Here is an 18,611-nt window from a genome sequence, read left to right as displayed (position 1 = left end):
GTGTGTGTGTGTGTGTGTGTGTGTGTGTGTGTGTGTGTGTGTGTGTACAGTGTGTCTGTTCCGTAGCTCTGGAGGAGGATTGTGAGAGCGGTATCGGTGTCACTCTAATCTCTGGATGTTTTGCAGGATGTTAGCCACTTTGATTAGCCGTCATCGCAGACATATCCGTGGATTTGGGCTAACAAGAGGATTGTTGTTTTAGCATTCATGCCGTTCTGCCGGTGGAATTAACTGTGTCCGGTGGCTAGTGAGTGGAGCTTTCAATGCTCATGGCGCTGTCAGATCCCCGTTGGGGCAGAGATGGGTGTGCACGTCTTTTTGCACGGCGCCAAATAGTGAAGGGTGCACTGTAAAACACTTGGACCTGAAGGCGTCCATTTGTGCACTCTCAGAGTTAAATGAAGTACTCAAACCCTCTGTTCTTAGATAAACGGACTTGAGATGCAGCTTGTATATTGGCTATTTTTGGCTAATGTCCCCTCCATAAAATGGATGCTGGGATAAGTGGTTTATCACTTAAAGCCTTTAACGTCACACGTGAAAATTGTTGCTCTGCAAGCTCACAATGCATCCCATTGCGCCACGTTGTGAGTGTGAGTGTTCACCTGCGATCGAATAATCACCTTTTATGACATGCCCAGCCGTGGGACGCTATGGTTCACGTGGTTAACACCCTGCATTTTACCGTGTACTGTAAGTACAATATCCCTTTGTTTTTCAGTTATCCGTATCCTAACACCTGTATTGTACTGCAGCGTACCGTAGTGGAGGCTGTTGAAAGAGCATATAGGCGTGTGTTTGTGGACGTAAAATGAGAGAGGAAGAGACCAAAGGTTATAGGTGTCTCTCAAAAGTAAAGTAGGTGTGAATGACACACCTGATGGATGCCAAACCACTCATTCATGGTAATGACAGCTTTTCCACTCCGCTTCGACAAAGAGACAAGCAAGGGATAGGACAGGATGGAATGGAGGAGGAGAAGAGAGAAGAGTGAGAGGAGGGAAGGGAAGGTTAGAAGAAAGGAGTGACTTGGATTTCATCATGCTCTGTTATGCCCCCCACCCCACCCCACCCCTCCCCTCCCCTTCTCTTCCTCTCGCTGTCCTACCCTTGAAACATGAGGAAAGAGTGCATGGAAGTCTGCGTTGAACAGAGGAAATATGCATGCTTGGGCTGAAAGATGAGTCTGTGTACTTCGGGTTCAGTTATAGCTGCACTTGTTTCCAGCGGCAGCCCTCCCATGCAGAGCTCTGTAAACAATCTCAAACTTTGGCTCCGTTAAGTCTCTCTCTGCACCGGTAACCCCTGTCTCTCTCTCTCTGTCTGTCTGTTGTAAGGTAAACCCTGAACCCTTCGTAATTATGCCGTCAACATTATTAGAAACATGTATAGTGTGAATATCATGAGTAGCACCAGATATATTTGTATAGGCTATTCTAGAAAGGGATTTGTTCTGTAATGGGAGTCTATGAGAAAGGACTCTTCTAGTGGGTCTCAGTCTGCAGAAATTTAGACTTGAAAGGAGATCTATAAAGGGGCATCTTAAAGGAGATCTCTCTGGAAATGGGGGGTCTAGACCCTATATCAGTCTCGTGGCCAAAGCGAACACCAAATCTGGAGCTGCGAGAACGACCAGGGACATGAAAGATGATGCCTTTTGGAAACGTACGTGTCAAAATGAAAGAGCCGGAGAGGGCCTTAAAAAAAAGAAAAAATCAATCCCCTGCCCTCTCATTCCTGCAGTGATGTATGGCTTAGGTTCACAGGTTCCCTGTGTAGCTTCCTGCCAATTACAGGGCGCTAAAACTTCCAGAGCAGCCAGCTGATGACCTGGGAGCAGATGCTGCTGTGCTTACAACAACCTACCCCTTCTAAGCACTGTATGGATGGTACTGGGTTAACTTACAACAACCTACCCCTTCTAAGCACTGTATGGATGGTACTGGGTTAACTTACAACACCCTACTCCTTCTAACCACTGTATGGATTGTACTGGGTTAACTTACAACACCCTACGCCTTCTAACCACTGTATGGATGGTACTGGGTTAACTTACAACAACCTACCCCTTCTAAGCACTGTATGGATGGTACTGGGTTAACTTACAACAACATACCCCTTCTAAGCACTGTATGGATGGTACTGGGTTAACTTACAACAACCTACCCCTTCTAAGCACTGTATGGATGGTACTGGGTTAACTTACAACACCCTACTCCTTCTAACCACTGTAAGGGTGCTACTGGGTTACAACTCCCTACTCCTTGGTTTGTTTGTTGCTTTTCATCCTTTTTTTATCCTCAATGTAGTCTTGATGTCAATTAATTCCTCCCCATACTGCCACACACATAGCCTACTGGCTCACCTGCCAGCGACACCCTCCCCGAACACGGACCAATTGTGTTCGTACAGACAAAGCTTGACAAAGCCAGATACGCCGCGGTTGGATTCGAACGCCCAGACTCCGCGTGGTGGGCAGGTATACTTTACCACTGCGCCACCTGAGCGACCCCAAAAACATAAGAATATATATTACATGTACCGTATGCGTATACTTTGGGAGTATACTTTGTATATACAGTATGTTTTTACGTGTGTGCTGAATGTGTGTGCGTGCGTGTGCGCACGCGCGTGTGTTTGAATGTGTCGATGAGTCAGCAAGAATGTGTGTCTGTGTGTGTGCACGCACACATGCATGCATGTGTGAAATTCCTAATTTGAAACACATGCGAGCAACAGCTGGATAGGTTTTTCTCACAAGACCCTTAAATGTCTCACCGCGCTCCCAATTGAGGGCACACAATCTGACAACCTTTGTAAGATCCATCGGTGCGGTGCTGTGCTGCCCAGAGACTTCCCTCTGTAAGATCCATCGGTGCGGTGCTGTGCTGCCCAGAGACTTCCACAGATCCATGGGTGCGGTGCTGTGCTGCCCAAAGACTTCTGTAAGATCCATGGGTGCGGTTCTGTGCTGCCCAGAGATCCATGGGTGCGGTGCTGTGCTGCCCAGAGACTTCCACAGATCCATGGGTGCGGTGCTGTGCTGCCCAGAGACTTCTGTAAGATCCATGGGTGCGGCTCTGTGCTGCCCAGAGATCCATGGGTGCGGTGCTGTGCTGCCCAGAGATCCATCGGTGCGGTGCTGTGCTGCCCAGAGATCCATGGGTGCGGTGCTGTGCTGCCCAGAGATCCATGGGTGCGGTGCTGTGCTGCCCAGAGATCCATGGGTGCGGTGCTGTGCTGCCCAGAGATCCATGGGTGCTGTGCTGTGCTGCCCAGAGATCCATGGGTGCTGTGCTGTGCTGCCCAGAGATCCATGGGTGCTGTGATGTGCTGCCCAGAGATCCATCGGTGCGGTGCTGTGCTGCCCAGAGATCCATGGGTGCGGTGCTGTGCTGCCCAGAGACTTCCACGGGGCTTGCCTTTCACATCAGCATTTCCTCAGGCCGTATTTGTCCTCCTCGGACAGATGAGGGGCTAATTGGAATTGAGCGTGGCCTCCAGATGCCTCCAGACCCTGAGCAAGCATGCCCCCTCTGCGCACACACACGCGCGCGCACGTGCACACACACACACACACACACACACACACACGCACGCACGCACGCACCCACGCACGCACGCACGCACGCACGCACGCACGTGCGCACCCACGCACGCACGCACGCACGCACGTGCGCACGCACGCACGCATGTGCGCACACACACGTGCGCGCACACGCACGCACGCACGCACGTGCGCACACACACGCACACGCACATGCACGCACGCGCGCACACACACACGCGCGCACACGCACGCGCTCACACACCCACCCCGATCCCTCACAGATGTTTCTTCCCCTTCCTTTTCCCCCTCCGTTGGTTCGTTGGTTGGTTGGGTCTTTCTTCCTTTCTTCTTTTCACCTGCATCACCTTTTCAAGCCAAACAAAATGGCTGTAAACACATGGAGCCAGTGGCGAGTGGGGGGGGGGGGACTGGGGGGGTGGGGGGGGGTCGGGGGTGTAATGCCTTAAAGGCTTACAGGGTCTTTGGTCCCTGTGTGACAGCCAGTCCGCCTCGTGTTTGACAGCTCCTCAGGTCCCACCGGCTGGCTGCGCTGCGGTGGTCTACCAGTCTCGGCCCTCACAATCTCCCATGGGAAGGGAGGGGGGGGGGGGGGGGGGGGGCTTGGCTGACAGTCCCTGAGCTGAAGTGTGTGTGTGTGTGGGCGGGGGGAGGGGGGGAGGTCTTTATTTTTAGGGCACTCAGTAGCAATGGTGTATTTATCTAAGCTAGGAGTCAATCTGCCCCAAACTGCCCACTTCCCCATGTCTCTGACAATTGCCTCAGAATGTTTCTCATGCCAGTTTCCCGTAGTTTTTCTTTTCTTTTAATTTCTTTGACTCTTAAAAGCTACAATCCGAAGGTTTTGTGAGAGGTAATCACACACGTCGACCAGACTGCAGCAAAGGTTTTGGTTTGAGGATCCAGTGTACCAATTCGTCAGCCAATAGGTGCGCCTAAGTCACTCGTTCTCAACCTGTGGGCCCCCCAAAAACACTACGATTTGAATGATGATATATCATTTAATAGTAAAACATTTATACCAACAAATTAGAACTTATAAGTATACTACGTTTGATCCATTGATCCAAGGTGTAACACAATCGATACATTGATCATTGAAATCAACATGCTCTGAAAATACAGGCCGCCGCGTTGAGAGGTCAGATGGGTGGGCCGCGAACGCCGAATGCTTTCACGATTTGCAAGTGGTCCCTGATCCAGAAAAGGTTGAGAACCACTGATATATCCTTTTAGTCATTAAAAGAAGTCCCGGAGTGTAGCTTTAACTTTTTTAATCACCCGCAAAAAAGGGGCCAGCACCTATTTCCCCTTTATCGCAGTGTGGAAACCATTTCCATCCACTCATGTGAGGTGGTTTGTTTTAGCACATTCCTTATTCATGCCTTGTTATATGAATTGCACTTTAAATTCATCAACTAAGGCTGTTCTCTGACTTTTTTGGGGAAATTTCTATGCAGTTGGGAAAAGGGAGGAAAAGAGTAAAATGGCCGGGTCATTACTCAAGGCCATGTCTGGGGAGGTTATGGTGGAACAGTTTGTAGGTTGTTTAGTCCTGTGAGCCTCCAGCGGTTAACACCTGTCTGTCGCTGTGCGTAGACTTTACACTCCATCATTACACGTTCTAATGTTTTGCAGTTGCACACATACAGGCAGTGCTAGCTAGAGAGCTGTGTTGCTTGTGCGTGTGTGCATACTTTGCAGGTGTGCGCCCGAGGCTCACATACAGTACACAACTGGCCAACTTTGGCTTTCTTTCTCGTCTTCCCTGGTGACGTTGAGATGGATTTTGATTGATTGTTAATTGCTCCCTGGTTTTTGTCTCCACCAGGCCGAAGGCATGGAGAGAGAGTATGTTTTGCACTCCGTCTGTCCGTGTGTCCATCCGTTTATATAGAGCTAATCTCCGGCACCGTTGGCCCGATCTGATGCCAAGCTCTGCACACTGGATGCCAACGACTAACCTTACTCGTACACATTTTAACCATACATCACACAAATCGGTATACACTATCTCTATATTCAACAGATCTGTTACATTTTTCATATTCCATCCTGATTGGCTACGATTGACATCTAAAGTGTGCATGACTGACCCGTTTAGAACATGCACATACTAAACTACGCCGAGGAAAAATGATATAATTATAAATATATAATTATAGCGCCACCATGAGACCGATGTTTTAAAAATAAATTTCTTTACATTATCGGTATACACTATATCACAAACACTCCTATCCTCCTGGTGGAGACCACTTTTTCTACTGTAGTTTAACAGTGTAATTGTGGAAAATCCACGTCGAGGTCCTTTTGCAACTGTTGCGCTCTGTGTTCGACAGGGGGAGTGGGCATGCAAAAACGCGGAGAGCTCACCGTGTTGCTCCGAAGTGGCAGATTCTAATGTCTCATAGTAGACTAGGCAGGGGTCCCTTTGGAACGAGTCGGGTGGAAACCTTGTATGACCAAAATGGTTCCTATTTAAACAAAAAAAACATTTAAAAATAGTGAATTTAGCCGATCTACAAGATCACAACACGCTGCATACATTTACAAAGAAAAGAAAAGCCCGCCTAAGCTCCTAAGCGCTATTTTTGAACTTTTAGCACATTAACAATGCCTAAAACAGGGATGCCAGATTGAAAATGACCACATTATTATTATTATTATTATTATTATTATTATTATTATTATTATTATTATTATTATTATTATTATTATTATTATTACCCTTATTATTATTTATTTGTATTTCTTTTTTCATTTTCCTTTCCATTTGGCCCCACTGGCGCCCCCTGATGTCCCCCCCCCCCCTTAACACACACACACACACACACACACACACACACACACACACACACACACACACACACACACACACACACACACACACACACACACACACACACACACACACCTTGCAACCTCTATGAGCCATTAAAGAAAGACCCCCTGCATCCTTAAGGCAGCATCCTGCATGTCTTCAGGTCATACAGGTTATAATAATATATGCTCCTGAAGTCAGGCCCAGTAAGCTTTGTGTTGGGCCTTTGTTATCACAACTCTAGGGTTTCCTGGAGTTTTCTTCTTATCGCGGTGCCGCCGGTGCCTCGTGCCCTGCCTGTGTTCCCCGTCCACAGCACCCAGACAGACGCCGTCTTGTCCCGCATTCTTTCGCTGAACAGGACCCTCTGCTATCTTAGCCACCGAGGAGGGGATTCGGTTACACACCAAAAGGGGAAATGGCTCCGCCGGTTGCTTTGCTTTGTTATAGCGCTCCTTGGCAAGGGGTTCGTCGGCGCGTTGCACCTCGTTTGATTACGCTGTCACATCGCACCCCCCCTCCCCATTTCTCGTCACTGACAGGCGGAAACCTAGTATGTCCAAAAAGGTTATTTAAAAAAAAAACATGATCTACAAGCTTGTAGATCGGCTATTTTCACTACTTTTATGCGACACGCAAAGTTGAAATATGGAGGTACGAGGTTTCTGCCTGACAGCAACGTTATACTAATATTCTTATGCGCATATTTTGTGGTCAATGGCCTAACACATTTTTGGGATTTATGAATGATTGACGTGGAGGCTAAATTCCAGGAGGTATACATTTCATGTGCCATCACAATGTATAAAATAATATGTAACATTTTTATTCATGATAAGTATCCTTTGGGGTTCTTTTTTGTAATTTCAAATGCTTGCACAAACAATGGACTCCAAACGAAAGCAAGACAAGTTAAAATCAGGTACATCTCAGGAGAAATTCACCTGCAGTGGCTCAGTAAGAAAATAAGATTTGCATTTGATAATCTCAGAGTCTTATGTTAATGAATAAAATGCCATTTTAACCAATCTGTATGGTAGAGTACAGTTGGAGGCCATCGATATTGTCCTTTTCTTTTTGCTGAGGTTTGCGTGATCTGCGCAAAAGGACAGTTAACCCATTTTGGGCGGGAACCCCTTTTGGTGTTTTAAACATTATGTTATAATTTAGCTATTGAAAAATAGCAGATCTACAAGCTCATAGCGCGCCACCGAGTGGCGCGCTACGAGCTTGTAGGTCTGCTATTTTTGAAAAATCGTGAAAATATTTATTTCAGAAAACTGGAGGATTTAGAAGGATTTTTTAAAATGTTGAGGTCAGGCCTAAATGGGTCAAATGATAAGGGACAATATCGGTGGCACCCAACTGTACTCCAATTTCACTAGCACATCTGCAGTGGTTGGAGATGGTCTCCCTACTCTTCCATGGAGAAATGTCGTAACTGGTATTAGAACACTTAGCCTACTGGTTGATGATGTCAATAAAGTTAATTGAAGCTGACATTTGAAGCCTTCGTTATTTCACCTAGAGCTCCATATATGGAGACAACCTATAGCTCCATGTATTGTGACATCAGTGATATCCAGCGCTGACATCAGACTAGTGTAGAAACCTCATATATGGATATACACTGCTGGCATCGTCATGGTGATACGTACTCAGTTGGCTGGCTGGCAGACAACCAGCACTGGTTCGAGCTATGTTATATGGTCCTTGATGTCATGATGATGTCACAGTGAGCTGGGCACCTGGGGGCTTGCCTGGGGTGACCAGGGGGCTGATGTCACGATGACCATGGGGGCTTGCCTGGGGTGAGCGACGGGGATTTGAATTAGATGTGTTTTCATAGTAATTTGACCCAATACATTAACTTGTGAAACAAACATGGACGTAATGATTCCAAACAGTCAGAAACTATTCATGTGAGGCAGCACAGTTGATTTGATTTCATACTTTGTATAATTCCTTGTTCCTTGGCAGTACTGCAAACACGGCATGTGCGTGAACAAGGAGCTGGACCTGCGGCCCGTGCACGGGGAGTGGGGCCCCTGGGGGCCATACAGCGTCTGCTCCCGCTCCTGTGGTGGAGGCACCCGGAGCACCGCCAGAGACTGCAACAAGCCCGAGTAAGAAACAAGCCAGATTGACAGATTGTTGTGAGAGAAACAAACTGACAGGTTCTACGAAAACAAAGCAACAAAAAGAAGCGACCAGGACGCGTGATCTCACACGCACGCACGCACATAGGCTACACACACACACGCACGCACGCACGCATGCACGCACGCACGCACGCACGCACGCACGCACGCACGCACGCACGCACGCACGCACACACGCACGCACACACACACACACACACACACACACACACACACACACACACACACACAGGGGGGGGGGGGGGGGATTAGCGATATGACTTAATATTTACAAGTGATTTTACAGAAAAAACAAGCCCAAAGTCGCGCTTATGCTAAACGGACATGACAACGTTGGGAAGAATCTCAGAGTCTCAGAGTCAGACATAACAAAGCCGTCTGGTAACGATCCAAACCCATAACACACCTTGAGTAAGAATCTAATGAGACTAAACAAGCAACAACGGTCCACAACACTAGCGCTGCTGCACGTGAACAAGAGCGATACATAAAACCTGTGTGAGTTGCAAGCCCTGTGAGTCAGATTCAATGAGCTTCAATCAAAGCTAACTTGCTGCCTCTCAATCACATTTCCTTTCCTTCCACTGAAAGTGCTGAAAAGCTAAAGTTAAACGTTAAAACAAACCTTCGGATTGAACTCATCAAGGAATCATAACCTGTCAAATTTCTGCTCAGAAGGTTCAGAATAACTACGGTTAAAGCTTCAATCTCCAATTTATTCAACTGGTTGTCTATACAGTATATAGAACAGCAAGAACAATCATTCAGAACAATAATACCTACACATCTTAATTGTGCATATTGTGCTAATTGTTTAGGAATTAGAGTGCGCGCATGGTCGCACGCACGTGTGTGTGTGTGTGTGTGTGTGTGTGTGTGTGTGTGTGTGTGTGTGGGGGAGGGGGTTCGTTCATGGTTTTAGATATTTTAGTATGCCAAATAGATTGCCAAATATATGTATTATTGTGTATTTCTCTGCCTTCCATTCAATCTCATTGAAGGTCTACTCAAACACTTGACCAAAACGTTTCAGTCATTGACATTGTATTTAGCTTTGTTCCATAATATATATTATATTTATATATATTTATATATATTTGCCATGATTTCTACTTTCCAGGCCAAGGAACAGCGGTAAGTTTTGCGTGGGGCGCAGGATGAAGTTCCGCTCGTGCAACACGGAGCCGTGTCCGCGAGGCCAGAAGGACTTCCGCGAGGAGCAGTGTTCCCACTTCGACGGGAAGCACTTCAACATCAATGGTCTACCTCCCACCGTCCGCTGGGTCCCCAAGTACAGTGGCAGTGAGTACACACACACACACACACACACACACACACACACACACACACACACACACACACACACACACACACACACACACACACACACACACACACTGCAATCTAGAGTTGTTCCAATGCCAGTATCGGAAAAGCTGCATAAACCGCTGGTATCGGTATCGGCGACTATGTCAGTCTATGCCATTCCGATGTCATTTATCACATGATATGTCTTTTTCATTCAGAAAAATGTTATGGGTTTAGAAGGAGTTTTTAGAATCATCCTCAGGTCTAAATGGGTTAAAGTAATTTGTTTGTTTCTTTTTTCCTTTAAAAACAAAAGAATAAGCGTTGTTTAGGTCGGAAGTGCGCTGTCCTGCAACATGTCATTAGAATGCATGGAATAGCTTGTGGTATAGCCACTATTTGCATCCAACCATGCAGTTACTTTGGCTTTGAATACAGTGATCCAGTTTGGGGGGAATGCATACAGTACTTGATACAGTACACTGTAATAATTAACCATGCATCCCACTGAGATCAAAGTTCTGTGTCTATATGTTTAACCACATCAACCCTAGTGCCCCTATTCTGGGGTAACATTTAGCCAAACTAGCAGATAAGTGCACAACGCATCGCAATGCAACGCATTGTGAGCTGTGTAGATTGGCTATTTCTGGCGAAGAGGTTTCGTGTACTGATAAAAAAGGAGGAGGACTGGGGCACACTGGTCAATGAAGTACATACTGTATACACTGTACGTGGTTAATTATAATTGATATCTGTTCTGTAGTTCATGCCCACACTTTCCTAGAGATATCAAATCCATGCAGGGGAGTGGAGGAACTCCCAGAGGAAACTTGAAGCATTATGACATTCAGCCATTACACTATTCACTATTCATAAATAGTCTTAATTTCTCAATGTAGATATTATATAAATCATATCTTTACTTTACTTTACGTTATTTGTTCATTTGGACATATTGCATATTAATGGACATTTCATATGAATGCAACGTATACACCGTATTTAGCGAAGCTAATTTACACCCACAATCCCCGCACAAACCATGAAAACAAAACAGGCAGACAATGAAGCACATTACACTTGGAAACAAAGCATACAAACATACATACAAGAACAATGTACAAAGGTATAAAGTGCATCTACGTGGTTTAGCAGCATTTTTATAGGGAAATACAAATTTGTAATTAAAGTAACTTGTGCATAAAGTGCAGTATTGCTTTGAAGTAACACAGGATACACTGTCAAGGTGCACTACATGGTCTCAGGTTTGGTTGTCGAGTAACCATTAGATTTTTTTGATTGAATTTAAAGGATGGAATTGAAGTACAATCTCTTATGGACAAAGGTAGATCATTCCAGATTAAACAACCCTGAACTGAGAGGACGTTTTCACCGAAAGCGGTTTACCGGCCGGGCACTTCATAATCCCCTTCAGCGGTTGCCCCAACGCTGATTCCCTCTATCATGCTTCCTTATTTCAAATCTGTGCGAAAAGGAATGCACAATTGTGCCAAATGGCTTATTATCATCAATGTAAAGACACAAGATAAAACTATAAAGATTCCACAGGTCTCCCCATTCCAACATTTTTGTCCGGCTTTGACAAATTCTCTTCCCCTTCGACGTGGGAATGGGATGTTGTTTGACAGAAGCTATTTATTTCACTGAGTCATGGCCATGATAGGGGTGGGGGGGGTTGGGGTGGGGTGTCTGCAGAGAGCACGCGGCCCCACCCACACATATCAGTCCCCTGGCCGAGCGCCCTGCTCTACAAAGTATCCCATTCCTTACTGGGATGGTTTGCTTAGAGCTACACTACAGATTGCCATCTGGCAAAGACCACGAGATTCTGGCCGGGCGGCAGCAGCGTGCCAGTCGTCCCTCTGTGAACCATTCATTCATCCAGTTTCATGCTGTACAAGCAAACAAGACAGCACGCCGGCATCAGTGCCCTGTCAAATAGAGAGTGATCATCAGTGCCCTGTCAAATAGAGAGTGATCATCAGTGCCCTGTCAAATAGAGAGTGATTTCTCCAAATAACTGATATAATTTGGGTTAATCTAGCTCGATGTACTGCGGATCCCATTGCCAAAAATGTAAATACATTTGCGGTCGTTTTCTTTTCCACTAAGCCAGAGCCAAGTAAAGACTAGGTTGAATACTCCCCTCTCTTATTATTTACCAGTACGATGTCCTGAACGTGTGCACGCATCCGCCTGGGTGGCAGCAGACGGCAGACTGCTGGGCGAGCACTGGCGCTTTGGCATGGGGGGTCAGATTAACATATGGAAAGAATTCTGTACTGGCCATATATGGAGCATGTCTTGAGTGTACAGGGTTTGATGAGGTCAGATCAACATATGGAATGTCAGAACAGGTCAGCTCCATATATGGAGATCTAAGCGTTTGTGGTTTGAAGTCAGATGTAGAGTTGCTGGCCAGCTCCATATATGCAGATCTAGGTGATGATCCAGTCTTCTCCATGTATGGCTATCAATGGTTAGATGAGGTCAGTGTTGTGATCTTCATGTATGGAGATGGCCATATATGGTGGCGTGACGTGTCACGAGGCATGATGTCACGAGGTGTGACCATATATGGAGGCATGATGTCACAAGGCGTGACCATATATGGTCACTCTTGTGAGCTTTGATTCAGTTTGTCTCCTCTGTTTCTGTTTGTTTCTGTTTCCCATGCAGTTCTAATGAAGGATCGATGTAAGCTCTTCTGTCGGGTTGTGGGTACCATGGCCTACTACCAGCTGAAGGACCGCGTCATCGACGGCACGCCATGTGGCCCAGAAACTTACGACATCTGTGTTCAAGGCCTTTGTCGGGTATCTAGACACACAACAAACACACAGTCTCACACACTCAATCAACTGTAGATTTAGCCTACTAAAACCGTATGATATTTAGTCAACTAAAACTAATTTCAAATGAATGATTGATTGGTTGAATACTTGTATTAGTCAGAAGTGTTACTGTACCTTGTGTACACTATGACTAAAAGCACAACACAAACCAGTCCTGGTAATTTGTTCAAATCATCAACGTAGCATAACAAATAAATTGTATATATTCTCAACAAATATATATATATATATATATATATTGTCCAGTGTATATTTGAATATACACTGGACAAAATCCATATCACAACTTTCTCCATGTCTGAATATGCAGCAGGCCGGCTGTGACCACGTTCTCAACTCCAAGGCCAGGAATGACAAGTGTGGCGTGTGCGGCGGGGACAACTCCTCGTGTAAGACCCTGGCAGGGACCTTCAATGACGCAGAGTACGGTAAGGTCTGCCCTCGCTTAGGTTACACAGAATGTAGCTCAGTGCATACGGAGACGGTGTTGCCTGTGCACATACTGTATGTCAACAGCTTTTGCTTATGAGGGCTGAGACGCATGCAATACGCAGTAAGCACACATGCATCAGCTGCAAAGCTGACATTTGGGAAATTGCCTAATGTAGGGTTTGGAACCTTTAAGATTTTGTATGATTCCGGTTCCTTATCGATTCCCTCTGCAACCAAATGGACAAGTCCATGGACGAGTCCATTGGTGTGTGAACAGAATGTGTCAACTGTCAGAGTTATGGTGGTTCTTGAAATGAAAAACAAGTTTGAGAACCGGCGGTATTGTAATTGTATAGCACAGGGGTTCTCAACGTTTTTGGCTGGGGACCCCCGGAAAGGCTTTGGCCGTGTCTCAAAATTATTTCGCGACCCACGGGTTGAGAACCCCTGGTATAGCAGACGTGAAGTCCACTCCACATGCCAGCTTTAACAGTGTGATCCGGTTCCAAATGTGATGGAACCAATTTGGGTTCCTCGCATTGCTGGATTTGGTTCCTCCGGTTCTGGATGCCAACCCTATATACAGTGATGAACAAAAATAGGGCTTGAAGAAGTCATGTTGGGATGCATTTAAAATGCAATAAGCCCTCTGCCAAATTAAGGACGCACGGAAAGTGTGTCTTCCCTTAAAAACCCTAGAAACCTGCAAACACTCCGCTCCGCTCCCCGCTCTTCAGTTCTTTCCAGGGAGCAAAGTGACAGAGCTGACATCATTGTCGGCCCCGTTTTCTAAACCCCTCCACTTTAGTACGCTGTCGCTTCATGTGCCAGCGGTCCATTGTGCCTCCAATCCTCTTTGAGTCTGAGTCGATGAAGGTATTAGCGTAGCGTCGGGTGTGAAACCTTGTAAGTCCAAAACAGTTCCTTTTTTATTATTATTTAAAAACATAATAATAATAAAATAGTGAAAAAAGCCTGGCTACAAGCTCACAACCCCTCGCATCCCGAGGCGTTGTCAGCTTGTAGATCTGCTATTCTTGTGCGACACTCTTGTATCTACAGTATGTGTATATGGCGTTAAATTACAACATAAGATAACAATAAAATCTGCACACGCACATCCTCAGACTTAATTGGTCTGAGGAAGAGCCTCCCGGCTCCAAATGTTAAACATTACACGCAAGAGGAGCATCATTCTGGTGTGCAGATTTTATGTTGAAGTTTTGGCAATAGCGGCAATACATAGAGTTCAGGATCAAATTCAATGACAGCAAAAGTATCAGATCAACAAGCTCAAAGCGAGCTTCTTGATCTGCTACTTTTGATTATCTTGTGTGACGCTGTATAATCAAGTAGGACATTACTTTAGAGAAAAAAATAATATATACTTTATATACAGTATGGAGATAAGAGGTTTCTGCCCAACAGCAACGAAATGCTTTACGGCTTCGTTTTCTTGGCTTTGGCAAGAGGGGCGTTGAGGAGAGGACTGCATTATGTTGAACAGGCACTGACCCCAGTCCTGAGAAACTGGCTTTGGCTAATGAGAGAGAACGTTGAGTGGGAGCGGAGCCCAGTGCAAGCAGGATAGCCCTCTCTGCTTCCAGCTCTCCGTGGCCTCTAGTCTTCATATCTTTGCACTTAGTGTCTGTTTCTCTTTTTCAACGGTTTATCTTTCAACTGGCTCTGGCTCTATCTGTCTGCTCCATCTATCTTTGCCTTCTCCTCTGTCTACATTTCCCTGTTGTTAGAAACGCAGTTTTTGTAAACTACGTTTCTAACTGCGCTTCCATCAAGCCGTTTCTGTCCGTTTCTGTTTGTTTTGTCTGTTTTTCTCTCCTCTCTCTCTCTCTCTCTCTCTCTCTCTCATATAACCCTATTGTGAAATGGCAAAAAAAGAAAAGAAAAATACAATACAATACAATACAGTAACAATACAAATAAAAAACTGCCAATCCACAAGCCCACTATATGTAACATTTCAACGCATTGTGAGCTTGTAGATCTGCTGTTTTCGTCATTTTGGAAGAATTTTGAAAATGCCAAATTGACAAAAATCATCATTGATTTCATTGGAATTGTGTACTGTATATAATGTATCTATACAGTTGTTATGTGTGTCCACGTACCCCCCTCTCCTTTCCAACCACTCCCCCCCCCCCCCCTCTCCCCCCTGGCAGCCCCCGCTGGGGGCCGCCGACCCCACTTTGAAAACCTGTGTCTCTAAATCCTCTCCCAGTGAAACCAGCCAATTAACTGGCCATTGTAAACAGTTGTACAAGCCTCAGTAAATCCCTGGTTACTGCGCTGGGAGCTCTCCGAGTGATAACAAATAAGTGTTCTCACTTGATTCTGTGTGGATCTGTCTCTAATTTGGTTTACTTTTTAGCTTACTCGCGCACTAGGGTTAGCATCAAAATAAAGAGCGGGGTTTTACCCCTGAAGTAAATGAGACGGAACAACACAAACACTCTCCTATGTGGTTTATGGAGCCAGTCCCTCCCAGAAACTGAAGGACAAAATGATGTCCTTCAGTTTGTCATTGTTGGTGTCGGCTGGAAAAACCCTTGTATGACCACGACAACTGTTCCTTTTTAATTGTTATTTTGTTTGAATTAAAATAGTGAAAGTGGCAGATCTACAAGCTCACAGCGTGTCGCATTGCGGCGCGTTGTGAGTTTATAGATATGCAATTTTCACTACTTTTGTGTGACACTCTTGTAGAACATACATTTACGGAAAAAAAACTGTAACAATTCAATAAAAGGTTTTTGCCTGACAGCAATGATATAGACATTTTTAGCACTGTCTACCCATATTCTTTTGACCACTTTCAACCCTGTTCAGGGCCTGTCATTTTAGGCCCGAAAAACTACACACACACACACACACACACACACACACACACACACACACACACACACACACACACACACACACACACACACACACACACACACACACACACACACACACACGTTTGAATAGGGCATGGGTGGTGAAATAAACCAAAAATAAACCAAAACTAGACAGATGCTATGACCTATAGTTTCAGTGTACAGCTTCTTCTTAAATATTTTTATAGTATATTGGTTAGACTGATGCAAGGTTCTTGGTTTACCTGTGGGACTTTCTCTTAATTTATTTTGAAAACATTTGTAAATTGTTAACATAGCACATCTACAAGCTCACACCACGCCGATGTAGGTACCGGTATGCCAGGTTATTTTCTCTATTTTTAAACGTTTTCAAAATAAGGCCTAATAAGATTAGGCGTAATGGATAAGGCAGCGCGCAAGACAGGGCCCGTGTGTCTGCGTTTGATGTATGGGTTTACCTTGCTTATTGTAAGTCACTCTGGATAAGAGAGTCTGCTAAAGCCTAAATTTAAGCTATTTTAAGTGCCATTAATGACTGTAAAGTACGACCATCGAGTGTAATATTGCGATAATTCAACAGTTACTCTAACGTCAACTCAATTTCATTATATACTGGTAACTAAGTCTGCGCCGCCCTGGGAGATCAGCAGGCATTAAGCACGGTTAGATGGCTATACTTCAACCAATCAGATTGCTTCCTCGAAACGACCTGTTGTATTATGAAAATTGTAAAATATCAGCCAAAGCATTGGTGGATGGTGGTCTAGGACAGTGGTTCTCAAAGGGGGTCTTGAGGGACACTCAGGGTTCTTTGCAGGGACGGCTAGGGGGGGCTTTAGCCCCCTCTGGTGGAGGCTTAGTCGCCCCTAAGCCCCCCCTCCCCCACAAGCCCAATTGACTGACTTCTACTTCTATGTAAACCGACATTCATTAGCCCCATCCCTCTAAATAGCCAGCCCGCCCATTGTCCCCCCAGTCACGATTTTCTGGAGCCGTCGCTGGTTCTTTGAGGGGAGTCCCAAATGGACCTTGAGTGAGGGTAGTATGTGCTCAAAGGCACATGACACAGTTCTCAAAACCTCAAAAATGTTCAAATTAGCAGGATACTCAAAATAGCAAGCCAGCAAGCAAAAACAAACTGTTTTATTCATTCACCTTTCAAGTGTCAAAGTGTCAAAGTGACAAAATGGTGTCCCAAAAACAGTACAACACACTATTTACAATGGCTGAATAGGTTGGCCCTCCTGGTCTACAGCCCTACATCGACTGCCGAACAGTGGCAGGTCCCCCTTCTTAAATATAGGCTAGGCCCCTCCCACTGGACCATACCAACCCTAATTGATTCCACAATTATAACAGCCCCATGTCCAGAGACAATAACTACTTTAACACATAATCACATTTAACCCTTGTATAATTCACATTTAAATCATTACACATTATCCACAATAATTCACATATTTACAAAAACCTACAGTTGGTCTGATCCAGTGGGATGGACTGAGCAATGAGCATGCTCCCTACAATGGAGTCAGGCACTATAAAAGGCAGCCTCATGCTACAATCGGGTCCTTCCCCACTGGTCAGCAGTAGGAAGCACTGTGGTAACATGTCAAACATGATTTACAACTTAAATAATAAAGGTGAGACTTTACCCCATTGCCACAGGGACCTTGAAATATAAAAGTTTGAGAAACCACTTGTCTAGGACTGTCAAGTCAAGATAGATCGACATCGGTCCCCAAAATCTGGCATCTGTCGGGCTCTGTGACACAGAGGGACCTTGTTTATCGCTATGAAGTCAATCACCATGCTAGCAGGGCCTCCGCTAGGGTAAGCTTTACTCGCTACTGTAGTGGCTCTAAGTGTAACCCCCCCCCCCCCCCCCCTCCCCCTCCCAGTGGTGGAGTCGAGCCTTTTTGAGGTAAACCTCAGCAATCCTAGACTGGAAACATGGTTTATGTATTTTGTTTCCCCCCCCCCCCCCCCACTTCCCAAGTAGTTAGTTTGCTGTTCATTCGTCAGTGGTGGCTGTGTGTGTGTGTGTGTGTGTGTGTGTGTGTGTGTGTGTGTGTGTGTGTGTGTGTGTGTGTGTGTGTGTGTGTGTGTGTGTGTGTGTGTGTGTGTGTGTGTGTGTGTGTGTGTGTGTGTGTGTGTGTGTGTGTGTGTGTGTGTGTGTGTGTGTGTGTGTGTGTGTGTGTGTGTGTGTGTGTGTGTGTGGTCAGCGACTAAGCCTGGGCTACACCATGCAGGGGGGCCCTGGCTCTGTTCCTGTGGAGAGACCGTGTGGCTTCCCCATGGAGGGAGGGAAGGGGGGGGGGGGCTGATCGTGTTGGCGGTTTCCACAGTTCATACGTCCCTGTGTACTTATGTGCTTATCCTGTCCGCACTGGTTTAGTGGCTGATTTGACATGGAACTTGGGGAAGAAAAAAAAAGCAGCACACTAGAGACATGCAGTGGTGGCTTTTATAGTCCCACATAAGTGAACAGGACTGTGTGTCTCTCAGACTCGTGAGGAATTATTGTTCTCGGTCATGTCATATATAGACAGTGTAGAA

At 45.6% G+C, this 18,611-nt stretch overlaps 1 protein-coding gene across 1 annotated transcript in view; it reads left to right on the top strand.

Annotated features, from left to right (window-relative positions):
- The window catches only part of LOC306923907 (A disintegrin and metalloproteinase with thrombospondin motifs 20), a gene marked incomplete at its 5' end in the record, with an annotated part of 154,198 nt that overhangs the window by 54,627 nt on the left and 80,960 nt on the right, over positions 1 to 18,611 (top strand). Inside the window, 4 exons of the mRNA XM_079502253.1 lie at positions 8,373 to 8,518; positions 9,675 to 9,856; positions 12,566 to 12,702; positions 13,052 to 13,169. Of these exons, the coding sequence (XP_079358379.1) occupies positions 8,373 to 8,518; positions 9,675 to 9,856; positions 12,566 to 12,702; positions 13,052 to 13,169 (583 nt within the window). The remainder of the gene's footprint in view (positions 1 to 8,372; positions 8,519 to 9,674; positions 9,857 to 12,565; positions 12,703 to 13,051; positions 13,170 to 18,611) is intronic.

This window comes from Electrona antarctica (genome assembly GCF_951216825.1).
Source record: "Electrona antarctica genome assembly, chromosome: 5".
Classification (NCBI taxonomy): Eukaryota; Metazoa; Chordata; class Actinopteri; order Myctophiformes; family Myctophidae; genus Electrona; species Electrona antarctica.
Note: the sequence above shows the minus strand (reverse complement) of the source record. Positions and strands in the feature narration are given on the sequence as shown.